Source organism: Mastomys coucha, unplaced genomic scaffold (genome assembly GCF_008632895.1).
Source record: "Mastomys coucha isolate ucsf_1 unplaced genomic scaffold, UCSF_Mcou_1 pScaffold7, whole genome shotgun sequence".
Lineage (NCBI taxonomy): Eukaryota > Metazoa > Chordata > Mammalia > Rodentia > Muridae > Mastomys > Mastomys coucha.
The window spans coordinates 1,411,934-1,439,070 of record NW_022196913.1 but is presented as its reverse complement, the minus strand read 5'-3'; the positions used below and the strand labels follow the sequence as shown (position 1 = coordinate 1,439,070).

At 44.8% G+C, this 27,137-nt stretch overlaps 1 protein-coding gene across 9 annotated transcripts in view; it reads right to left on the bottom strand.

Moving 5' to 3' along the window:
- The window catches only part of Frmd4a (FERM domain containing 4A), a 480,303-nt gene that overhangs the window by 172,589 nt on the left and 280,577 nt on the right, over positions 1 to 27,137 (bottom strand). For all 9 annotated transcript variants that reach the window (XM_031359491.1, XM_031359490.1, XM_031359489.1 and 6 more), the window contains one exon: positions 15,945 to 16,010. In XM_031359491.1, coding sequence (XP_031215351.1) covers positions 15,945 to 16,010 — 66 coding nt within the window. The remainder of the gene's footprint in view (positions 1 to 15,944; positions 16,011 to 27,137) is intronic.

Genomic DNA, 27,137 nt, shown 5'->3' with positions numbered 1-27,137 from the left:
AAAAAAAAGAAAAGAAATGAGAAGGTGGGTAGAGGTAGTGGTGGATCACTGTACTTCAGTACTGGGAATGCAGAGACAGGTAGATCTCTGGGTCTTACTCGACAGCCACTCTGGCTTATTTGGTTAAATCTAAGCCAGCCAGAGACTCTGTCTCAAAAATACAATGTGGACAGCAACTGAGGAATGATATCTAAAGTTGCCTGACACATACACGCATATACACGCACACACACACATACACACACACACATACAGGCTGGTGGGAGGGAGAGAGAAGGACAGTATTATACACCTGCAATCCCAGCCCGAAGCAGGGTAAGGCAGGAGAATTATAAGTTTGTGACCAGATGGAACTACATGGGCCTACCTCACAATCTGAATCATACTCCTTTTGAATAACATGCATATGTCCGTTTACAGAACCACAGAGGGTCCTCCCTGTCTTCTATTCCACCCCTCATGTTCTCCTTTCTGTTTCCCACTCCTGCAGTGTCACAGCAGTTGAGAATCTGGTGGTCTCCATGGGAACCTGCCCATGAACATTTTGCAAGAGATGGAGAGATATAGTAGTCTGAGAGGTTCTGTGAAAGACAGGGCAGGGTTTCTCTATTCTTACTTGGAAAAGCTCTCTGCACTATAACACACCATGCATGGGTGGCTGACTTAATAAACTTATCTCTTTGCTGTTTTCTTTTTTCTTTCTTGGGTCACAGTATTTCTACCTTTAGAAAATCTTTTTTTTTTTTTTTTTTTTTTTTTTTTTTTTTTTTTTTTTTTTTTTTTTTTTGGTTTTTTGAGACGGGGTTTCTCTGTGCAGTCCTGGCTGTCCTGGAACTTACTCTGTAGACCAGGCTGGCCTTGAACTCAGAAATCCGCCTGCCTCTGCCTTCCAAGTGCTGGGATTAAAGGTGTGCGCCACCACCGCCCGGCCTTAGAAATTCTTCTCTATATATCTGACTGGACTGACATTTCACTCTTTAGACTGCATGCTCTTGGGAGATGGGGACAATGATTGTTCCCTTTTAGTCTATGGTCTAATGTGCTGGCTATAACCAGGACATTGAAGAAAAGGCATCTTATGATGACTACTGTAACTTCAGGGCTGGGTGGGTCTGAAAGAATCAGCTTTTCTGGAGGCATTTTCGAGAGGTTACCACTTATTTAGTAATACATCTGGATATAAGATTAGGGAAGCTGTTTGTGAGGAAATAACTTTTGAATGAGCTTCTTCAGTGGTAAAACTCAGCCACTGGGATCCCTGCTACATGCAGAGCATTTGCCAAAAGGAACTCCTGGTGTAGCTGTAAAGTTCTTGGGTTTTGGTGGTGGTACAGTCAATTTGAGTGTGGATGCAGTTAGTATCCTGGTCTTTTTGTTCTGTGAGCTCCCAGCAGCCTGAGGGCTTAGGCATTTGGGGTTTTCTGTATTTCCACATGGTTATGTCAAAGTGTATATAAAGGTTCTTTAAGTTGCAGGCATACAGACTTGCTGCATGTGGCCACAGAGGAGCAGGAAGCCCTGGGAGTCCTTACCCACATCTTACAGTGGCTACGACAGAGTGCTAGAGTGGGTGATACAAGCTTAACTCAGAGTGATGTCTCAGGTCTGGGTAGGCTAGGGTTGAACCCAGCTAAGGCTTGGTTCGCTATGTAGACTCGCCAAGTGTCTCAGAGCTGGAACAGAGAAAGAAGCCCATGCCTGGGAAATACTGACTTTCAGACATAGAAGCTGATGGCTCATTCCAGACAGCAAGCCACTGTGCCCTTATAAAAATGGTGCAGTAAGGCTGCGTGCGGCACTGCCAGGATCATGCTAGTAGGCAGCGTCCCTGCTGTGCCCTGGTTTCCCAGCTGCTTTTCAACATGTGATTATTACTCATCCTTTTCCTTACATATCAAAAAACAAAGTAGATTCTAAGATTTGAGGAGGTTATGTTCAGGGTCATGGTTTCTGGCTAAAATGTTCCTCTCTAAACTCATTGTTTCTTAAAAATAGTTTCATTTTTTTAAGTTATGTATATGCGCATGTGAGTGCAGGTGCCTAAGGAGGTCAGAAGAGGGCGCTGTATCACCTGGAGCTGGAGCCACAGGTGGTTGAAAGTGTCTGATGTGGTGCTGGAGACTAAACTTGGGTCCTCTCCTATAGTAGTGCTCCTAACACCCAAGTCATTTCTCTACCCCTTCAAATCCACTGTTAACATCCTAATCGTGGGGCCTTAGAAAGTAGCTGGATTCTGACCTTTGAAGAGGTGATGAAATGAAGTTATAGGGACAGAGTCTCCATCCAACAGGATCAGTGTCAAGAGAGGAGGAGGAGGAAGAAAAAGGAAAAGGAAGAAGAAATAAAGAGGAGGAGGAGGAATAGGAGAAGGAAAAAGGAAAGGAGAAGAAAAAGGAGAAGAAAGAAGACCATGAAGAGGAGGAGGGGAAGGAGTGGAGGAAGAGGAAGAGAAGGAGGAGGAGGAAGAGAAGGAGAAAGAGGAGGAGGAAGAGAAGGAAGAGGAAGAGGAAGATGAGAAAGAAAAAAAGAAGGAGGAGAAAGAAAAAGAGGAGGAGGAGGACGAGGAGGAGAAGGAAATAAAGCAAAGGCCACATGAAGACAGAAAGAATGCAGCCAGCTACAAGCTGGAGAGAGGTTTCTGGAAAGATAACCCTGCCTACATCCGCTCTTGGATGTCTATCATCTAGGCCTGTAGGACATGCATTGTGACTTTAATCCTCCCACCTAGCCTGTGGCCTTTTATTGCAGTACCCAGTGTGGCTGACACAGTAGCATTTAAAATGTGGACTAATACTGAAGTCCACGTTTGAAAGCTGAGACTCTAAACATTAACTTTGATCCTTGTTTCAACTAGTGTAGCCAAAGTTTAAGATCTGGGTGCCTGGACCTTTAGCCATTGCTTCTGTTTGTTTGTTTTGCAGTATTGGGGAGCCCAGGACCTCAAGCATGCTAGACAAGAATGCTCCAAAGAACCACGTTCCAGCCAAAGCTCTTGCTTTAGAATTAAGACTCTGACTGCTGTTGTCTCTGGTTCCTGGGGTGTGGGTACTATATGCTTCGGTTGTCTTGAGTATTAGGATTATGTTTTTAAATTGCATTTATTTATTTATTTGAATGGAATACACATGGGGAGGCCAGAGGATAGCTTGCTGAAGTTCTCCTTTTCCATTATGGGGGTCCTGGGGATTGAACTCAGGTGATCAGGCTTAAGTGGCAAGCACTTTACTCACAAAGCCATCTCAGTAGCCCCCAGTAGGAGAGCTTATGAGTTTGAGGTTATGGTAATGAAATGACTTGTGATCGAAGCTGCTCACTATGGAGATCAACCCTGTGACTAGAAATCTGGATGTCTTTTGCTGGGATTGATGGTGAAACAAGAAATAATAACTCTAATATATGGAAAACTAGTTAATGCAGTTTATTTCAAAGATTGCCCTTTATTCTGATGTCATGTTCTATGAGTGTTTATTTCTGTTTTGTTACGTAAATGGTTGGTGTAGATGATAGTGTTTGTTTTATACCTTCATTTAGCAAAGAAAAATAAACTATTCCAGAGTATTTGCCTTACATATTTCCAACACACACACACATATACACACATACACACATATACACACACACATACACACACACACACATACACATACACACACATACACACACACATACACATACACACACACACATACACACATATACACACATACACACATATACACACATACACACTCTAGTAGTACAGGCCCATGAGCATCTCAAGTTCAAGGCCAGCCTAGGTTATTGAATTGCTACAGTAGAGTAAACAAAGCAAGACATTTTTACAAGCTAACCACACCTTGCGGGTAGTGAGTTAGCCAACCATGCATCTTTACAATTCCAAATCCTTCTCATCCAAAAGTCTGTGACCCACTCCCCTGCACTGCCTCTATCTGTGAGTCATGAAAGCAAAGCAGACAGTCAGCAGACTCCTGTGTGGGACTCCTATAAGCCAAGTACACCTCTAATCCTGATGCTCTGAGCCTTTGCTGCTCAGGTTCTGGGCATCTTGAGCCTACTCCCATTCTGTCTGAACAGTGCTGGTGTCCTTGCTCTAGGAACACACTTTGAGATTGCTAATTTCCAACAAAAACATTTACTCTGCTCCTCTGTGGGTGACCAGCTAAGACATAGGGCTATGCACCACTGTGGTCTGGGTGGGAAGATGGATTAGGATTGGGAAACACCTGGGAACCTTTTCTGTCAATGACAAGAGTCCTTACCTGCAGTCACGAGGTGACATTGAGATAGCTGGGGCTGGGTGCCTGTGACGGTCTACTCATTTCTGTTGCCAATGTGGGCTAAGGGCTACAGATCAACACTCAGGAGCTAGTGCATATCTAGGTATTGAAATGCCTTCAGTATTGTTGGGTCTATCAAATACACACACTCCCATAAGCACTTATGCATACTAATAACCCACATACACACATGAGCTCACATACATGTGCTTATACCCACACGGACACATCGACACTCTCACAATACATATACACACAAGTGGGATCCTAGAATCAGCCCCACCCAGTACCGCTGAGCCAGAAGTTGGTCTGTGTAGGAGGACAAGCATTTTTATATTATTCAAGAGTATGGGTTTGGGGTCTGGAGAGATGACTCAGTGGCTAAAGAACACATGTGACTCCTCCAGGGGACCTGAGTTTGGTTCTCAGCACCCATGTCAGGCAGCTCACAACCACCTGTAAGTCTAGCCCCAGGGGGCACCTGACACGTCTGGGTTCCCTGGGTACCGCAGTCACATGCACACACTATACACACTCATAAATATGTACATACACATACACATATACATACAACTGAAATAAAAGTTTTAAGAAAAGAGAGTAGTTTGCTGAAAAAAGTGTTGGTGAACTAAGAGTATACAGTATACATTTCTGCTCTCTAAGATTGATGTACTTTATATATGCATTATGTGTATATATACATACACATAATTTATGTACTTAGAGATGCGTGTGTGCTATATGAGTGTGTACTTGTGTATGTATGTGAGTATTGTGAGTATCAGTGTGTCCATGTGGCTATAAGCCCATATGTGTATGTGGGTTATTAGTGTGCATAAGTGCTTATGGGAGTGTGTGTATTTTATAGACCTCACAACACTGAAGGCATTTGGATACCAAAATATTCACTAGTTTGAAAGTCAGTTGTTTGATCTCCAAGGGGGAGTGAAAAGCAATGGTTCCCCATGTATGTTGTCTCTATGACTCACACATGGTACAGTGGAGTGAGGTTCCCAGGTGTTCTGGAGGATTACTGTATTTCTAAATGATCCTAGTATGAAATATGGAGATATTAGTCTACCGATGCTATTTTTTGTTATTTTATAAGCCACTGACACATTATGAGCATATGGAAGGTCAAAGTGGAGGAATGCTCACACAGGATTTTTGATAAAACCAACATATGGCCCAGTTTATTGTAGCAATATATCTTACAATCCATCAACAATTTAAAACCGAATGATCACTATACTGGTCTATTACCACTCTCAAAGGACTCCATGTGGAATTTTAAAACTGCCTTCCTTAAAAGGAAAAAAAAAATCCTTAATCAGTGTGTAATGGCCCTGAAGCATTCTTTTGGGGAATGGTGTTCTCCCGGGAATCCTGGGAGATTGCTGCGAATCCAGCACCTTCTTAGTCACACAGGACTCAAAGCCTTGCAGTGGGGCAGGGTGTGCTTGAAAGCCCCAAGACATGAGTCCCACTGTGCACTATAAAATTCGGGTCAGGGGCTGCAACCTCTATGAAAGGCGCACAGGCCTTCTGGGAAATAGCAGTTAATACCCAGACTTGAACTTGTGGTAACCTGAGCCTCTGAGACATAGGCCGAGCAAGCCAATCACAGCCTTGCTTACAAGGGAGAGAATGCGCTTTCTATTTTTAACTCTCCTACAGATCATAGCCAATGTGACCCAGCCATATAAGCTTGTGCTTCACCATCATTTAACACCAAGCATTAAGGGTGGGCCATTTATAAAGTGTTGCCATGGCAACTCTCAAGCTCATTCCCTCTAGTTTATCCCCAAGAATGAGTGATCAGGTCTGACATTGTCGGAGCACAAAACCTAATTCAGCCCTCTAGATGGTTATCTAAACCCTGCATGAATACCTGCACATAAATTTCCCTCCCTATAGCATGACCTTGTCATGTGACTTATGTGTAACACTGGGAAGATGAGGACTTGGTGACCAGTATCTGTGCAAAGATCAGGCGATAATGGTCAGGCAGTTAAAAGTGTGCTTTGATGGACTGTCAGCCGGTCACTTGTCTAGTTATTCTAGCTGCACACTACAAACACTGCAGAAAGTTTTTAGCACAATCACACGGAAGGCAGGATTAATTAGAAATAACACTCAAACAAATAAGGTAACATTCCATAGTTGTTTACTTACACCACATACCAAGCCAAAGCTAACATTCCCATTTTACAGATGAGGCAGCAAAGGCAAAGGACTGACTAGGTTTCCATGACTACCAAGTGGTCCAGTCTAAGCTTTGGGTTCCTGTGGAGAGATGCCTGCCAAGTGCCTGGGGTTTTTCAGAGCATGACACAGAGTTATTCACTCCAAACCAAGTCCTGAGACACAAATTAGCATTGATTTACTGATAAGATTAAAGGAGCTAGAAGCTAATGCTCCTTTTATAGAGAAGGATATTAAGCCTTAAAGAGACTATCCAACTGGTCAGCATACTAGAATTACTAAGTGCCAGATTCAGGTTTAAACGGGTATGGTCTCAACATTCCGGAGCTCAGAGCTCGTTTCTCATTCTGGAGGCAGAAGGCATGGCTCTGAATTGTCCCTCTATCATTTACCAGCTGTGAAGTTCCAGGTAAGTCACATAGGCTCTCTGTGCCCTGATTTTCTTATCTGATAAATGGGAACATTAACAATCATCTACATTGTGGAGTGGTGGGTTGATTGGATGGTTTGGCATGTACTAACCTCTTAGGATAGACTCAGGCACAAAAATAAATGGTAGCTAATTTAAATTAGCTAATATAATAATAAGTCAATGACATACAACTCAAAATACTTGAAGGATGGCATATGGGATTAAAATTCAATTTGCACTGGATTATGTATGAATGCACACATTTGCATAAAGGACCACTTAAATTTTCTATCCTCTTGTTTCTAAATAAAATGATAATTTCTAACTTATGGATTAGTCCCCATTAAGACTCTATTAGTGACAAGGGACAGATTTGTGGAGTGAAACCTCCTCTATTTACAGAGCATTAGACAAATGACTTTGCAGCTAAAAGAAATTTCAGAAAACCATTGATTAGGACTATAGAAAAGCCATTCGGTTGCCTTTAACTACAGAGCCAGTTCATTGCAATGAGAAATCTCAGGCAACGACTGCAATCTGGCAGGGCAAGCCCTTCTTCCCTGTTTGATACTGTCCTGTTAACAGGGTATGGGTGAGATTATGGAGAGACTTGAGAACCAAAAGAGAAAGTCAAATACGACAAGCCATTGAGTGGTTTTGGAGTAGGTCACAGTGAAGTATTTCTGGAAAAACTATTTAATGGTGTTGTATGAGACACGCTGGGGATGGCCAGATACATGAGGGGGCGGAAGTACTGCTTCAGGACTCCACGAAGACTGTAAGCCTGAAGGGAGAACTGTGTCTACACTGAGGTGACCCCTGCACAGGAGAGGGAAGGCCATGAGGGGAAAAACCGATAAAATGTAGGGATGAGGATGGTGACGGATGAAGGAGCCATGAGTGCAGGCCCTAGGTTGATTGGAGACTCGAGGGCTCCTTCTTGGAGCAGATGCAAGAGGATGCTACCTGGATGTGATGAGGAGGGGTCTGGGTACTAGGGTAAAGTGTGGAGGTGGAGACAACACTCAGGTAGGCTGTCACAGAGACCTGCAAGGAGGTATGTGACAGGGGCTGTAGGATTTGAAATCCATCCATACAGCTGGGAGGGGTTAATACTTAGCTCTGTGTTGAGTGAGGAGATGGGAGGAGCTGAGTAAGGAGATGGGGGGAGCTGAGCGAGGAGATGGGGGGAGCTGAGCGAGGAGATGGGGGGACTGTGCTTTAAGGGCTGAGAAGTTATTGTATAAGGAAAGAAAAGTTCGGAAACTCTGAAATGGCTGAGAGCTACTTTCTGTCCCTTCCTCTATTCCCTATCATATTCAAGGATGCTGCCTCCCCCTGGGAATTGGACTTCCATCCCTCTTCATTCTAGATGTGACAAGTCCCATTAAAATGGGTACATATGCCCCCACATGTCTCCCAGGGTCCTTCCTTACCAGACAGGACAGGGTTCAGGGGTAGAAATGCTGGAAAGAGGAGAACTGTCCACAGCACCATGGAGTAAGCAGTGACACACAGCCCATTTGTGCAACAAGAACCACCCGGGACCAAACTTGTAGTGAGTGTTTGGTGGTCTCAAAGTGAATGGCCCCACAGGCTCACATAGTTGAATGCCTGGTCCCCAGTTGGTGAAACTGGGAAGGATTGGTAGGTACGGCCTTGTTGGAATGGGTGTGACCTTGTTGAAAGAGGCGTGTCACTCGGGATGGGCTCTGAGGTTTCAAAAGCCCACACCAGGTCCTCTCTCTCTGTCTCCGTCTCTGTCTCTGTCTCTGTCTCTGTCTCTGTCTCTGTCTCTGTCTCTGTCTCTCTCTCTCTCTCTCTCTCTCTCTCTCTCTCTCTCCTGCCTGTGGACCATGATAAAATGCTGTCAGCTGCTGTTCCAGTGCCATTCTTGTCTGCTCCCTGCCATAATGATCATGGACTAACCCTCACAAACTATAAGCAAGTCCCCAGTTAAATGCTTCATTTTATAAGGTTGTCTTGGTCATGGTATCTCTTCACAGCAATAGAGCAGTGACTAAGACAGAGTGACATAGTCTAAATAGTCATTTATGATCTCTAGATACTGATTCTTAGCCCAAAGGGAAGGTCAGCTGGATCACCATAGCATCGTGGTATATGCAGAACAGACATGACTCCAGAGCCAGACAGCTCAGTCAAGCACAAGGAAGAGTAGGCCATTTCAGAGTAGCATCTCCAGCCCCAGGGATGACTGGTCCATGGCTTTGGTTGCCTAGCAAATATACCTAGTAAACTGGTATCTGAATGGGCAATGTACCACAATCAACATGAGAGTTCCAGATGCAGCCAGCACCAACCCTGGCTGTGTTAACCCCTTTCTCCTCTCTATTTCCAAACCTCCATTAAAGGTATGTACAGGTGTGTGTGTGTGTGTGTGTGTGTGTGTGTGTGTGTGTGTGTGTGTGTGTGTTTCATTTGTCTTCTCTATCAGCAAAGTTATTCACATTCTGCTGAACTGTGCTGTGTGGCTGTGGGCTTAGCTATTGTTGTTCATCTCATCATTCCTCCTTAGCTAGGAACACATCGTTCACAGGCCTCTTGCGAGCACTACCCAAGAGGATCTGTGGAAACAGTCTTGTGAGGGACTTAGCAGTAACACCAGAGCCAAAATAAAAGGATAGAGAGCAACTTTAAAGTGCTTCCAAGGGAAGGAACTTACTACACCCTCCTCCCACTTTGCTCACTCCCCCTTCAACTTCTGCTTTGAGCCAAATATCAGCAATTTTCATTGAGTAGATTTCTAAACCGTTTCAATAGAAAGACGGGGTACATGAGAGGAAGCAGGAGGGCATGGGGAAATGGGAGCTCTATAGTGGCGTTGCTAGGCAGCCAAGGTCCTGGACCAGTCACCCCTGCAGCTGGAGATGCTGAAATGGCCTACTCTCCATCCTTGTGCTTCCTTGTGCTTGGCTGAGCTGTCTGGCCATGTACGTGTGAGGGAGTTCCCAGATGGTAGCATCAATCTGGTATGTCCTGCTACTCCGCCCTGTCTCATATCCCCCAGGGAGACTGGGCTTTTGCCGCCTTTGTTTTTCTCCAGCACAGAAAGGTGCTCACTAGCCCCCCCACTCCTGAATGTTTTTAAAAGTCCTTGCTGGAGAGGAAGGGAAGGTTTGGCATCTCCTTGCTCCTCCCCAGAGGGGAAACTATTCATCTGTGTGTGCATACTTCGTGAACTGTTTCTTATTCCTTCACGCTGTTAAATGAACGTTTGATGACATGGAATGACCATCACGTCATCTGTCTATACTCTATCGTCACATTTGTCTTTACCATGTGCCTTTAAGATGTTAAATATTATTGGCCACCCCCAGGGGCTGGAGAGACATCTGGTTTGTTCATTTGGTAGTGTGCCTGATTCACAGAACAGAGCTTAATAAATGATGCTGGCAATCACTCTGAAGGCAGAGGTCAGCTCTCGGCAGTGCTGTCCCACACCCCTCTGGCTCTTCTTGATGAGGTGGCCCGGAAGGTTCAGGACAGAAGGTTCATGATGCTGAATCCCTTTGTCTGCTCTGTGCCTCTGCATTCATCCTTAGCCCTTGGCTGAGGCAGGAACTCCTGGTGAACGCAGCACAGAAGGAAGCAGATGGCAGATATGGGCCAGGCTTCAGCAGACGGGTCAGCCAGCCGATTGCTGATTGGAAGACACCACCTGCCCACCCTGTTCAGCTCAGTAGATATGAAATCAGCTTGCCTTTTTTTTTTCCTTCTTCTTTTTCTTGGCAACATGTGTTTTGGGGGGAATTCCTGGTTTCTGGTTTTGCTCGGGAGAAACCAAAGCGTTTACATTTTTTAGAGGATGTTATTTATCTATGAAGTGCCTGGGGAGGGGCTGTGAGGTGAACGTATTTGTAGGCATACACATACAAAGTCTGTTCATTTATTCTACGTGGAACTATTAGATCCAGACATTTCTTTAAAAAGTTAGTTAGTACACCTGTTTTTCTAGTCCATAGAAGGCAGTGTGTCGGCTTTGTCTCCAAGTACTACTTTATTTAAAGCCCACACTAACTTCCCTAACCCTTAGACTAATACACACTAGTGTGTCTGTTAGAGAAAAGCAAGGAAGGCAGCAGTCACCTCACCCTTCTGCCATACCAGGATCTTTACCCCAGGCAGCCGGGGGTGTGAAAACCCTCACTCCACCACCATCAGAGACATCTCAGGACGGGGTGTGAAAACCCTCACTCCACCACTATCAGAGACATCTCAGGACAGCTGGGAAACTTTACAAGTTGGTGGTTTTCCTTTTTCTGTGATTCCACAGTGAGGTGCTTGAATGTGAACATTGTAGATGACCACACGGTATGTTGTGATGTCAAAAGATTGGGTAGGCCTAGATTAGAGACTGAGTTCAAATGAAAGGAAAGGACTGGGAGACAGGCCAGGGAGTAATGCTCTTGCCTTACGAGCATGAAGACCCTGGAAGCTCCTGTCCGAGGGACCTCTTCAAGAGGAGAGGCACAAAGTCATGACAGGTAGTACCGTCTCCTTGCCCTCCTAACTTCTGTTGGGAAACACTGACTCCTTAGAGTCTCCCCGATTCTCAGAATCATGGGTATTCTCTGTTCCTCTATTTTACAGGAAATGGACAGTGTGAAATTTTCTGCCACCAGCCACCAAGAGACTGGGTTAGAGAGGACAGACATGGTCCTCCTCAGCATACCGCCTCCCATCCCACTGAAGCTTCATAAACACAGCAGCCATCGCGGATAGCAGTGGCCATCTGTGCAGGCAGAGAGGACTTCAGTGTGTAAAGCTTTATTATGTGAGGTGACAAAGTTGGCAGAGCAAACTATCCACTTATAAAAGGTGATGGGAAAAGCAGAGAAACAAGGCAGTCCAGGCTGAGAAGGCGAACGTCTGTTTCCTTGAGCTGGCTTGTCTTCCTTTCGAGTGGGATGTGGTCCAGTATTCTAAGCCTGCAGGGAGCCATGCTAGGAAGAACCACACCTCTACCATTCAATTCTACTGAAAATGAAGTCTATTTTTAAGATACCCATTGAGGAAAGGTCCGGAACCTTCCCTGGGAGCAGCTTCCACCACCCCAGCAATAGGCTGACAGCATGTGGAAATTCATCTACGCCTTCCTTGAGTTCTTCTCACCAGCACTAAACACATTTTCTGTGTTTTGTTTGGAGTTAAGATCTGGCTAAGAAGTCCTGGCTGGGTCTCAAGCCTACATCCATACTCCTGTGTCTTCTGACTGCAGAGATTATAGGCAAGTATTACTATCTCCCGCATCCCCCACACCCCCCTTTCTTCTTTTAAAATGCTCCTGCAAATAGGAATTCCAATCAGAAGACAAGAAGAAAAGCCACAATAGGAAGATAAAGCTCGAGAAGCCTTGTCCAAGCTGAACACACATATGCCTGATGCCCGGCTCTGGATGCTGAGGCTTCAAAACCCTGACTGAGAGGCGCAGACTGGGGTGGCCGCTTCCTCTGATGAAGGCTTTCTGTTCTGTTTTATTTTTTCTTTTAGGAAGTTTTGATGACAGAGCAAGACACTACAGGTTGAAGGGTGACCAGGGTGCTACCCTGTCCCCACCCATACACAGTGTGGATGAATACTCATCCAGCAGTTCCTAGGGGGGTTTGAGGACATAAGGAACTACCTAGGTGCCAAAACATTCCCCGGGCATTTAGGATAAACCTCTAGCAGGTGCTCTGTCGACTTTTCGTCCTCCTTCCCAGGGACCAGGCTTCATTTACTACAACCATCGGGATTTGAAACTCATCCAGATTTCACTCAGTAATACCAAGCTGCTTTACAAGTTAAGCATCCTATGACAGAAGTGTGGCTACACTTTTTTTTCTGGAAATATTATGCTAACAATGATCAAGTTTACATGACTACATGAAATTATTTTGTGGCTGCCCGGGTCCCAGCACCCTGAGGCGACGATAGCCAGCAAGAGATGGGCAGCTGCAACCATGTTCCTCCCAATTATACTGAGGCCCACTCTGCCATGGGGTTTGGAATTGTTTTATATATGTGTGTGCACATAATACATACACACACTGTCCATATCAGAACCACACCCTCAGCTAAGCAGTTGGTACTATGACAAGAAGTCCTCTATGGAAGCAATACGAAAATGCCTTAGGATCATGCCTTCCTTCACTCAGCAGTAGTGTTTGGTGACACTGCATGCCAGGCAGCAGACTGGGCCTTTAGGGACACACATCCTTACCATACAAGCAATGCAAATGAAGTGTGACTTGTGCTGTGGAGAGAAGCTCAGGTCGGGGCAGCTGAGTGCAGGGAGGGTCAGTGGAAGCCACTGGGGGTAAGGATGGGAAAGTCCTCCGACTCTGAACTGTTTGGAGACGGAACAGAAATTAGCCATGCTCACAGGAAAGAGGTAGGCAGCTTGGAGTTCTAGGAAGAAGAGGGACCTCCCGGATGGAAAAGCATTCTCCCCAAAGGGTGGGGGAAGCAGGAGCCTCTCCTGCTCGCCTAACATAAGACTCCCCCCGCCCCCCGCTTTGTAGGGTTCAGAGTAAGTTTCTCCTGCTTGCCTAACATAACTGTTCTCAAAGTATATAGCAGTAATTAAATCTTTCTTGGACAGGTCATCTCAGCTGTCTCCATTCATACTTTCCCAAGAGCAGCTTGCTAATCAGCAGTAACCATTGTGGTCTCATTTCCTGTCCCAGAAGGTGGCTGCTCTAAGACCCCAAGCTTGGATTTCAGAAGAGCATGTGATACACACCCACAGGCCACTTCTCTATAACCTCCTTCACGGATTCTCAACAACTCTAACTGCCGAACGTCAGCAAGGGGAAGGCTCCTCTACTTGAGAAATTCTGTTCAATTTCCTCCATGTTGTCTCAGTCTCTCAAATCAATCCCTAGTCTGTAGGACACGGAATCTAGCCTCATAATGTCATAATCTAGAATGTAGGTAAGCTACTCATGAGGATAAGGCAATCACAGTTATTTGTTTGTAATAGTGGAAAAAAATTTAAGGCAGAAAAACAGCAACCTTCAGTACGCACCTACATGGGTAAACGATTAGCTAACAATCATCTACTTCTGGAATCTATCAGCTCTTAATAAAGATAACTTACTGTGACATAGGAAGTGCTAAGAAGGACCCAGATATAAGGGAAAATAAGGTGTACAGTGTTATGCATATATTATAATTGCAACAGTACAACATGTAAATAAGGAAATGCTGGAAAGAAATCCCAGCAGCCTAAGAATAAGAGCGGCTGTTCATGTGATAGAATTAGGAGTCTTTCTCCATTTTCTGTAACCCATTTATAGAGGTTGTTTTATTGGAACCCTGTTGAAAGTATTAACTCTTAAAGTTTGTAATTGGATCATTTTTCAAGTCCAAGAAGCAAGTCCAAGGCCAGAGAGATAAGTCTGCATATGTGTAATTTGCATTGTCTCCAATGCCCTGAGACTGAGCATATAGGCAGCATTCCATCCCTATGATGAAAAGTCTCCATGGCAAGATGTCATGCAGTTGCTGGATGTGGTGCTCATGTTTGTAATCCCAGCACACACATACATGTGTGAGTATGTGTATATGAGAGTGTGTGAATAAATGTGTGTGTGAGTTTATGTTTGTATGTGTGTGAGTGAGTGTGTGTGTAAGTAAATGTGTGTGTGAAAGCGAGTATGTGTGTGTCGTGTGAGTGTGAGTGTGAGTGCATATGAGAATATGAGTGAGTGTGTGTGTGGTGAGTGTGTGTGAGTGTGTATGAGAGTATGAGTGTGTGAGTGTGAGTGTGTGAGAGAGTGAGTGTGTGTATGAGAGTGAACGTGTATGTTTGTGATAGAAAAGGAGACCATCCTAAGAACAACATCAGAGACTATCAAACCAATAAAAGGTTGGGATTGAACCAGATTTCTCTCTTTCTTTCTTCCTTCCTTTCTTTCTTTCTTCCTTTTGGTTTATTTGAGACAGGGTTTCTCTGTGTAGCCCTGGCTGTCCTGGAACTCACTCTGTAGACCAGGCTGGCCTCAAACTCAGAAATCCGCCTGCCTCTGCCTCCCAAGTCCTGAGATTAAAGGGGTGTACTACTACCGCCCGGCTTGAACCAGATTTCTTTCTTTTTTTTTTTTTTTTTTTTTTTTTTTTGGTTTTTTTGTTTTTGTTTTGTTTTTTGTTTTGTTTTGTTTTGTTTTGTTTTGTTTTATTTTTTTGAGACAGGGTTTCTCTGTGTAGCCCTGGCTGTACTGGAACTAACTTTGTAGACCAAGCTAGCCTTGAACTCAGAAATCTGCCTGCCTCTGCCTCCCAAGTGCTGGGATTAAAGGCATGTGCCACCAATGCCCGGCCTTTGAACCAGATTTCTAATGTCCTTAAACAAGGCTTGGATTCCTCATCACTGTTATCCTTTAGACTTTGGGTAAAGCAATGGCCCTTTCGAGAGCCAGGTGAAGACAATTAAGACCAAGGATTCTGATGCCTTCTGTGACTGGTCTGTTTGTTTGTTTGTTCAATATGCTCTCAGTTTGGGGAGAAATATGTTGATTTCCCACTTCAGTTTCTCTAATTGTTTGCCACTGATGGTGGCAGCAGCCCGGACCATGGGGTGAAAGGGGGTCTGTTAGTCCTCAGGGGATAGATGAAGGACACCGCTGCTTTTTCTTTCTTCACATAGCACGAAAGTTTAATTTGAAAAGAAGGAACTCTCTCCCCTCTGAGGGAGAGTGCAGCAGTTTCAGACACTGGAGTTATTTAGGTTACAATGCTGTTAACTCCTTCCAAGCAGAAAGAATAGCTACTGGTAGCTGCAGAAATTTCCTCTTCTAGACATTTTAAACAATAGGTCATATATACATCTGGCCTTGAACACCAGCGACAGGCTGTACATAAAAATAGAATGAGTAAAAATAGCATACACACAGAACACCTTGGTGTGTCTCAGCCACTGTCACTCAGGTTGTGCTAGACAGAGACATAAGCACAGTAGACAACTCCCCTCCACCCACCATCAAGTCTACTGTGTAGCACATTCATTAGTCACAAGGAATTGAGGAAAGTGTTCCAGAAGGACTTACCTGTACTAGGAGCTCCAGCTTCCTGTCATCAAGGAGATGTACTTGACATCGACGGCCTTCCGTCATCTATGGGAGAAGACAAGTGGTCACTGAAAATCTAGTAGCTGGATGGAGTTCTTGACGGTCTGTGGGCTGAACTTCACTAGGCACTAGCCCTTCAATGAGGCTTCCCCCACTGGGAGTTCGCCATATAATGCCAAGAAGGGACCACATTGGAGACACTGTGGAGACCTTTCTGTGCAGCAGCTATAGAATAGAGCTTGTTAGGCAGAGGCTCACAAGATGGAGTCTAAGTCTTCAGGTGGTTGTAATCCATGGAGCAGATGCAAAATGAATTAGCAAGTGCCTCTGTAACAGACTGCTGGATGGTAGTGTCATTTGGTCTGTACTAGCTCTGTCACATGAGTAAAAGAGCTCAGGATCCACACTGTGCCTCCTTTTCACTCATCCCCCTTGTTGACCTCCAAAAATAGGTTAGCCTACCTGGCAAACCCCAGGCCAGAGAGACCCTGGCTCAAACAACAGGTGGATATTAAGGAGTATAACCCCAGGTTGACAGCCGGCCTCCACATGGGTGCATACACATAAACTGTACTTTCATACATGTGTATAAACATGAACACACCAACACCCATAGACACATACAAAGCACAATAAAGGTAAGGTACAGTAAGAGGATCATAGACTTTGACTATTACCTTTACTTTGTAATATAAGTATCAATTTAATATAAATAAGAATCAAAATTTAATTTGGTAGTGGCTAGATTTTACACGTGGTACCCCAAAATTCTGGGAGAAAAACGGCCATTGGTGTTGACTAGCTGGATCCAATTCCACTGTTGAGGTTCAATGATCTATAGGCCCCTTCCAGCTCAGTGTCTTACAGGATTCTAAGGCAGCAGTTCTCAACCCATTCATAGGGGGGTCACATATCAGATATCCTGCATATCAGGTTTTTACATTATGATTCATTAACAGTAGCAAAGTTACAGTTATGAAGTAGCAACAAAAATAATTGTATGGTTAGGGGTCCCCACAACATGAGGAACTGTATTAAAGGGTCACAGCATTAGGAAGGTTGAGAACCACTGCTCTAAAGTCTCTCTGAGGACCTCCCTCTCTTTCCCTCAGGGACCAGCTATGTCAAACAGATGAAAGGATGCATTTAAGTTTACCCTACTCTTTGTCAAAGTCCTCAGGAGCACCTTGTCTGGGGAAGATGGAAAAGATGCCACTTCTTATTCCCCAGGAATCATTCCATCAACAAGTCCAAAGGTGTCATAGAATCCATGAGAAAATGCCCCCTCTTTCTCCAGAGAAGGCAGCCACCACCCTTCTATCCTGTTAGATCTCTCTGGTTTGAGGACCTATGTTAAACACCATTACTGCTTGGATATGCCTAATCTCAAAGAGCTCTTGATTTTGAATTGTGACAATGACTTAGCAGCCAAGTTTCACATAACACAGATCCTACAGGGGTTAAAACAGATTAAAAAATCGGGGTGGGGGACTTCAACTAGTCAGCTTGTGAGTTTGCAAATACTAGCCCAGTCGGGTGGCTTCAGACATGAGGTGGCTCCATGAGAAGTCCTCATCTGACCTTCGAGACTTGAGATTCCTTAAGCCTTGCTCATATGAGATATCCTAGCAGGCAGATATTATTTCTAAAAAAAAAAATCTTTATTTCAACTGCTCCCTTATTCAATGAAAGTCATTACAATTTTAAATTAGATTGAAATCTAGACTGCTATGCCAACATGTCGAAATGATTCTTTCTCCAAAAAATGTCACACCAGAAATGTTAACTTCCAGCAATAACTGGGCACTTAATAGCCACAGTGTGGGTACTTCAGATATAATTTTTTAACTACACTCATTCAGCTTTCATTAGAATCATTGTGTATGAGGGAATCCTAGGAAGGAATGAGCCCAACCATCTGACGTGCTATTCTGAAGTTCGTTAAAAACAACTGAAAAATACAGCCAGAAACCATTCATCACAGGCTTGTGAAGGTGGCCCATGCCTGTAATCCTAGCAGTGGAAAGGTAGAGGGGAAAAATCAGGAGTTTAAGGCCATCCTTTGCTGGCCTGGCTGGTATGGGATTTACATCCTTCGTAGCCCTAGCTGGCATGGAACTAGTTATATAGATCAGGCTAGCCCTAGCTGGCATGGAACTAGTTATATAGATCAGGCTAGCCTCTAATTCACAGAGATCCTCCTGCCTCTGCCCTCTGGAGTACTTGGATTGAAGGTATATACCATTAAGTTATAAAATGGAAGCAGGGAGTCACTTTATCAAAACATGTCATTGCACATCAGGTTCAGACTCAAAATGTTACCTCTCAGACCCTGTCTTCATCTGAAAAATAAACCCCTCCCTAAAACTCAACAACTTCACTTTATCTCCTCAGTTATGTTTTGGAACCATGTACTGAGGTGTTGACAGAGTATTTATTGCAAGTGTGTGCCATGCTTCCCTTGCAGGAAGCAAAATGGTCCCACAAAAGTTGGCAGGGAGGAGAGTCGGAACAGAAACCCTTTGAGTCATCATGTTTGGAAGGCACAGCTTTCCTCTGACAGCAGCACTGTGGTTTGTGTCTTAAAAGGGCACCTGTTTGTTGTTTCCTTCACAAGTGAGATTGGAGAGCCTAGTTTTCATCGGCAGTTCAAAACAGGCTCGCCCTTGTGGGTGTGTGCAAAGAAAGAGCAGACATCTGTAGCACTGTTTGGCTTGCCAGGCATGCTGAAATGTCTTCTGGGTCCATTGCCTCCCTTCCTCCTCCCGATTGTCAGCTGTGCAGGTACAATTGGAGCCCTGACAATCACCCTCAAAGGAAATCCTTTGGAGAGCAAGGCTGAGCATGAGTGTCAGCTGGCTCCGGTTCGAATCGTAAATCCCTGCTGCCTAAACATTCTATAGTAACATGGGCCTGCCAAGTGTGTCATTGTTTTTAGCCATAGTAGAAGAAGTGTTATTTTGAAAGTGGGGTGTCTAACTTTGCTGTTAAGATGTTTCTGGCTTATGGGTGGGTCCTCTGTAACTAGCCCAGCTATGGATCATGCACTATTGAACAACTGTTCAAAAGCAAGCAAGCAAACAAAAACAATGACCCAATGAAACTCATGACTTTGTATGTTAACCTAAAAGTATCAATAAAAAAAATCAGCTAAAGCTTGGTTCAAAAGGAAATCATGTAGAAAGGTGGAGGGGTTCTCATGTAGAAAGGTAGAGGGGTTCTCATGTAGAAAGGTGGAGGGGTTCTCAGAGGTTAGTCTTGGAGCATGGGGCTGATGAGATTCTTACTCACAAATCAGTTTGACAGTATCTATTTTAAACATGAAATCAAGTAATTCAGAGGGCTGGGGAATGGACTCTGGCTATAGAGTGCTTGTCTTACAAATACAAGGACTGAATTCCATTCCCAGAACCCATGAATTCCATTCCCAGAACCCATGGAAAAGACCCCATTAAAAAGGCCCAACCAAGGACCTTACCAAGATCTAGTGAATAATTCTCACACTATGGTCACACAGATGGCTTTGATTGAATGGGTCACAAAAACAAACAAACAAACAAACAAAACACCCTGGGAATATTAATAATTAATCTCGGAAAAGGACTGGTAGGCTAGTTGAGGGGTGGTGATGGGGTCGGGAGGGAGATAAAGAGGTGAAATGTAATCAGAATTTATTCTAGGCATGCATGAAGTTGCTAGATGACAAAATTAACCGACAATAAAAAGCTGGGCATGGCAGCATAAGTTTGCAAACTGAGTGACAGGAGATGGAAACAAGAGGTCCCTCGGGCTTATATATCACCTACTTAGCCAAAGAAAGACCCCATTTTAAAACACAAGGAGAACAGGTACACGTGACAGAATACAAGGTATCTGAGAATGGCACCTAAGATTGTCCTCTGGCCTTCATAGCACCCCACCACATCCCCAAGATGGGCAGACACACCCCTGCACACAGCACACATGTACAAGTACAAGTGTACACGTGCACACACACCACATAAGAAATTTATAAATTACAATTTGAATTTCCTTATACACAAGACTGGATGTTGGGACACCTTCTCTCCCTGTAGACAAGAAGGAGGAGGAGGAGGAAGAGGAGGAGGAGGAGGAGGAGGAGGAGGAGGAGAAGGAGGAGGAGGAGGAGGAGGAGGAGGAAGAGGAGGGAAAAAATGGAAAAGGGTGACCGAAAGTGACTTATAGAAGATACAATCTAGAACGGGTTGGTAGGGGGAGTGGGGGTTACACCTGTACTTCAGGATTTGAAAGAAACTCTACAACAGCCTGATATCATGGCAATGCTGCATGGGATCTTTGTTCAAATGTGGCCCTGTAGTCTCCTCTGGGACATGACTAAAAAAAATAAACAACACAAATCACTTACTAAGAACAACAATCCCTTAATGGTGAATTCAAAATACTTTATAAGGAGAAGACGTGTGTGTGTGTATGTGTGTGTGTTGTACATAGCATGGTGCATACATGGGGATCATAGACAACTTCAGTAACTGGTTCTCTCCACCTTCTGGGGATTAAGCTCAGGCTGTCAGGTTTGAGGCAAGCATCTTTACCTGTCGAGCCACGGTGCCACCCCCTTTTCTTATTTCAGCCACTCTGTGACTACCCTCCTTCCGCAGTTTTCTTTCAACTAATGATTCATATGTCATGCATGTGCAAAAGAACTCTGAAGAAATGGAGCCAGTTTAACGGTTTCTGCCCTTTCAGAGTTGTGCATCGCACTTGGGTGAATGGTAATACATCCTGGTGAAAATAACAAATCCTGAACTTAGAAAAAAAAAGTCTTCGGTTCAAAATGAAAACTAAAGATAGTAATCAGAGGCTGCGGATTTAGCTCAGTTGGTAAGAATCCCTCCTGCCTAATGTATATTCCAGCCTCAGGCTCAAGTCTAAATGAGGCTGGGCATGATAGTGTATACGGCCTATAATCCCAGTACTTGGGAAGCAGAGGCAAATGGATCAGATGTTATGGTAACCTTGGCTAAATGGCAAGCTTGAGGCCAGCCTGGGCCTCTTAGAAAAAGGAAAGGCAACTGATACATGTTATAGCTTCTCGGTTTCCTGAAGCTAGTTTACACTGAAAGAACCATGGAGTCTGGAGCAGAGGCAGAGAATGGCCAGGTAGAGGACAGCTGTCCAGGACACATCCATGAGCCTGCAAATCATGTCACTCTTGTTTCTGCAAATCTCTTGTCTAAGGTCTCTTTACAAAAACCAAAGAAAGTTGCCAAGGTGTGACTCGTTTGCATTTCTGAGATTATCTGAAGTGAAAACTTTCAGTTCTTTGGAAAGATAGTTTATGTCAAATGATGGTTTGCTGGGGCTCACAGGTGAAAGGGTGTCTTGCTAAAGCAAACACATGAAAAACTGTTTTCCTGAAGCAGACACAGGTGAAAGGATGTTTGGATATAGCATACACGTAAAAGGATACTTGATTAAGGAGTATAAATATGACCCCACAGACAATGGGGGATGGGCACTGAGCCTTGGTTTGCTTTGCTCCGCCTCGCTATTCTTCACTAAAAACACACATGTATTGGCTCACTTTACATAGCATTGTTGGGCTAACTTATGATAAGAAAACTCAGCCAAGAACTGTTCCTGAGGTTCTAGCTGCACCCACCTTGCTGCTTCAGCGGCCTCACCTCAGGCTGGTTGGTGAGCCTGGCCATTTCTTCAGGATTGAACTACAGCTGCCTGGTGTCTGCCTGCTGAGAGGACTGCTCTGTATCTGCTGAGTCATCTTTGGTGTTTGCTACAGGACTGAACTATAGCTGCTGGTTCATGCTTGGTGTCTGCCTGCCTAGAGGACTGGTCTGCAGCTGCTGAGTCATCTTTGGTGTTTGCTACAGGACTGCACTGCTGCCAAAGAAGATTGAGCTCATCCCAAAGCACTATTGCTGAGCAGGTCCACTTCCTCCATATCCTAAGAACTTTTCTCTTCCACTGCCTCTGCTGGGTGGTGGGCTAGAGGGGAGGTTGAACCCTTATTAAAAGTAGGTTGCAAAATGTTGTGCCTACAATGACCCATTGGTGAGGTAGTATAATGAGAACTATTAATGACTTTAATGACTCCGGAGAATTACATGCATGTCCTGAGACATGATTTATTGAGGAAATTGCCAGTCGTCTTAAAACAACCTAAAACCCTGTTATTGAGTCCTTGTGTACCAAATGGAGAAGTTGGAGTTCAAAAACATGGGGCTGAGACCAGAACTCAGAAACTGTATATCTTTCCTGCTCAAAGGGTCCCTTAAAACCACAGGCAGTAAGGATGCCGGATGGATTACAACAGCAACTCACAATCTGACCTTTGACCCAGGCTGTTTGCTGGCTGTGAAGGAAATTCCAAGGACATGACTCTAACTTCCCAACACAAGTCACAGTGGGAGCTCTAGCTTTTTGAGTCACCTCAAACTCACACTTCTCTCTCTCTCTCTCTGTCCCTCTCTCTCTCTCTCTCTCTCTCTCTCTCTCTCTCTGTTTCTCTCTCTGTGTCCTTCCCTCCCTCCCTTCCTCCCTCTCTCTCTCTCTCTCTGTCCCTCCCTCCTCTCTCTCTCTCTCTCTCTTTTTCTCTCTAAGAATTAGCATATTAAAATGAGCTGGAGCAAAGAAAGATGGCACAGTGCGGCCCATCAGAAGACTCATTTGGAAAGACTACCTTGCCCCTAGTTTGTCCTGACCATTGTCAAGCTGTGCCGCCTGTCTTTATCATAACGCTCCTGGATTTAGTAGAGCATGCACAGCTGTGCTCAGGAAGCCCTTGGCTGCAGAATACAGCTGGAGTTCATACAACCCCTATGGAAGTTCCTGAGTGGCTCTATTAGGAGGGAATTAGCATGACAAAGCAGTGGGCCAGCCAAGTTGAATCTACAATTGCAAACATTCTGCACATTTACATTGAAGGAGCTTATGAGTAGGGAAGAGTGTCCCCAAGAATCTCCAGCAAGCCTATCCTAAGGACATCTCTGCCCTCTGGGTCTTTAATTATCTACAGCAAGAAGAAACTGAGGTTCTCTCTCCCTCCCTCTCTCCCTTCCTTCCTTCCTGATAATATAGAAAAGAAGACCTGGGGTCTTGGGCCTCATTCAGGCCAAGGGGACAGCTTGGGGTTGCTATGTCTGAGGTGAGAACAGTTTCTCAGAAGCCTGTGTGAACTGAAGCTTCAAGTCCTAACAGCTAGTCAATGTAATCTTGTCCATGTGATCCTGCTGGGATCCAAAACACTAACAGCCATCCCTATTTTAATCCACTGTTGTGCCCAAAGCACATACTCAGTTTAGGCCTAGGCACCCAGGCATCCTACACTCTGCAACAGAGAGAGATCAGGAACCCTCAAAGCCAGTCTCTCAAAAGAGATGAGTACATCCAACAGGCTCTGCAGGTGGCCCTGAGGGGATCTTCCTGATGAGCATACCTGTTGTGTGATGAACTTTTCCTGGGGAGACTGACCAAAATGCCAACTCAACCAAGATACAATGCCAAGGGCAGGCCAAAGGATGACTCCACCAAAATCCAGTTTGATGATTCAATGAGTTTATTGGGTTTACTTACATGAGGGTTACTTACAGTAGCATGAGTGACCCCAAAACAGCTGCCCACTAACACATCTTGCTTCAGCTTGGATGGTCACTTCCCCATAGCTTTGGAGATAGCACTCTCTGCCCAGATAAGCTTTCTCACTCTGCAGCCTCAGGTATTTCCTGAGACCAGGAGACCACTAGAGTACACAGCTGGGTAGAATGCCCAGCTGGCATAGAGGCGCAGGCAAGAGCAGCTGAGATCTTAGATGAGGGTCTAATGACCTTCCCCACCCCCGTCTAACAGAGAGGGTCAACAAGTCCAACTTTGAGGGTAGCTTCCAGGTGGACAAGGTGGTTCTGATTAAACTGTCTGTTAAGCTTACAGGACAGACAACATTCTACAACATTCCCTGACCTGACATTGCAGGATGATTAGAAGGCATGTTCGCTTTTAACAAAACAAAATAAAAATCACAATCAAGGCAGGCCAGGCTGGTAGCACAGGTGTGGCGAAGGTGCCCTTCAGGTGTGGAAGGTCCACATTTGCACAGTCCACATCAAGCCAAGGACCAAGGTGTACAGTTGTTCTCCTTATGTCTGCCAGACCACACCCTGAGAAGTGTCGGGAGGACAGGCCCGAGAGACCCAGATGCATGGGCAGGGAGTGATGCTAAGCATCTGAACACTAAGTTTAGAGCAAAAGAATGCCATCTGCAGAGTGATGGAGAAGAACGCCATCTGCAGAGTGATGGACAAGAACACTATCTGCAGAGTGATGGAGAAGAACGCCATCTGCAGGGTGATGGACAGGAACACCATCTGCAGGGTGATGGAGAAGAACGCCATCTGCAGGGTGATAGAGAAGAATGCCATCTGCAGAGTGATGGAGAAGAACACCATCTGCAGAGTGATGGGCAAGAACGCCATCTATATGCAGAGTGATGGAAAGGAACACCATCTGCAGAGTGATGGAGAAGAACGCCATCTGCAGAGTGATAGAGAAGAACTCCATCTGCAGAGTGATGGACAGGAACACCATCTGCAGAGTGATGGACAAGAACACCATCTATCTGCAGAGTGATGGACAGGAACACCATCTGCAGAGTGATGGAGAAGAACACCATCTGCAGAGTGATGGAGAACGCCATCTGCAGAGTGATGGAGAAGAACACCATCTGCAGAGTGATGGAGAAGAACACCATCTGCAGAGTGATGGACAAGAACGCCATCTGCAGAGTGATGGAGAAGAATGCCATCTGCAGAGTGATGGAGAACGCCATCTGCAGAGTGATGGACAGGAATGCCATCTGCAGAGTGATGGACAAGAACGCCATCTGCAGAGTGATGGACAAGAACGCCATCTGCAGAGTGATGGACAAGAACGCCATCTGCAGAGTGATGGAGAACGCCATCTGCAGAGTGATGGACAGGGTCGCCATCTGCAGAGTGATGGACAGGGACACCATCTGTAGAGTGATGGACAAGAACGCCATCTGCAGAGTGATGGAGAACGCCATCTGCAGAGTGATGGACAGGGACGCCATCTGCAGAGTGATGGAGAAGAACGCCATCTGCAGAGTGATGGAGAACGCCATCTGCAGAGTGATGGACAAGAACACCATCTGCAGAGTGTTGGAGAACGCCATCTGCAGAGTGATGGACAGGAATGCCATCTGCAGAGTGATAGACAAGAACGCCATCTGCAGAGTGATGGACAGGAATGCCATCTGCAGAGTGATAGACAAGAACGCCATCTGCAGAGTGATGGACAAGAACGCCATCTGCAGAGTGATGGAGAAGAACACCATCTGCAGAGTGATGGAGAACGGCATCTGCAGAGTGATGGACAGGGACGCCATCTGCAGAGTGATGGACAGGGACGCCATCTGCAGAGTGATGGAGAATGCCATCTGCAGAGTGATGGACAAGAACACCATCTGCAGAGTGATGGACAGGCACAAGGAAGGTCTCCACACACGTAGTTGTCAGCACCCTGTTTATCACCTGCTGCTCTGACCAGCCAGACATCCTCGGGATCCTAACTGGGCTGTCTCTGTGGGCCTCCCGTTGCTCCTGCAAATAGGACTGTTATTTTCTGGCCTCCACGTGCATGTGTACCTATTTGCAGAAGCAACCGGTACATGTATGTATATCTGCACATACATGTGTACAAATTTGTACACATATACAGACACAAGGAAAAGTAACATTGGAGTTGTCCTAAAACAATCTGTTTAGGAACACCAAGACGTAGTGTCAGGGAAACGCTTAGGTGTTATTCTTAAATACATGCAAGCATATCCATATGGTTCTTAATCATAGCATCCACATACACTTGCATACAAGCATATCTTCTTCACAGTACATGTGCCTGTATTGATGTGCAAGGATGTCTGAGTGAAGCATAACCTCTAAAGTTACAGAATAAACAAAGTACCAAAAACAACAACAACAACAACAACAACAACAAAAAACCTTTACATACTCCTAACAACCCATGTGATGCTCTCCTTTGAGAAAAGGAGAAAGGGGAGAAAGTAACCCCTCTCCCTTGCCATAAAAGTTCTGGCTTCAGGACCTTATTATAGGGGCAGTTTTGTTTTGTTTTTTGTTTGTTTTGTTTTGTGGTTGTTTTATTTTATTTTATTTTTTGTGGGATGAAGAGGGTTTCACTTTGTTTTTCAAAGGAAAACAAAAGTATCTAGCCTGCCTTTTGTTCAGATAACTGTTTATAGAGTTGAAGAGAGTCAGCCCGGGTGGCAGGGCTCAGTAAAGATTTAAGCAGCCCAGAAAAAAGATAAGGTTGAATAAAAGGAGATAGGGCTGATTCTATGGATCTCAAAAGATACCATTTGTAAAAGCTGCAGACTTGAGAAAGCAAAGAGCTGGTGACACAAAGCAAAGAATTGAATGATGTGGAGACTATAACCCTAAAGAACACGGGCATTCCTCATGGAGAACTCCCACAGGTGTGGCTATGACTTGGACCAAGCAACAAGAGCACAGACTCTCTGGGGAAGATTTACAGCATGGCACACGTTTCTACAGGGCTATTTAAAACAAGGAGCCAAAGGACACTGAGAAGTCCTCAAGGCGTGCTCAAAGCAAGGCAGGCAGGGAAATGAATGAACTCCCAGCCATTTCCATTTGCAGCAAGCAGACATTTGTTCAAAGAATTCAGAGCAGTTCAGTTCCTATTTCTGTCTTCTCATTAAGAAAGGATGCGGTGTAAAAGAATACAATAAGCTAGCCATGCCACTGTCCCCAAGGTTGAGTCCCAGATGATTCAGTTAAACATTTAATAGGCCAGGTGTGGTGGCTCATCCTGGGAGGCTCAGGCAGGAGAACTTCTGGGAATTCTAGGACAGTATGTGCTACAATGTGAAACCATATTATAAACAAAGAAACAAAGCAGAGAGACAAAAGCAAAACTTAGGTATCAGATTATTTTGTAAGTCTCCCTCTAAGCACAAAAGCAATGAGCCAAATTATGATTTGATTAGATTAAAAATAATTCTAAAAATCAGTTTCATTCCACACAAAGATAAATTAAATGTGGGTGGGGCTGGAGAGACAGCTCATCAGTTTAAGAGCACTTGTTGCTCTTGCAAAGTTCCAGGCTTCGAGA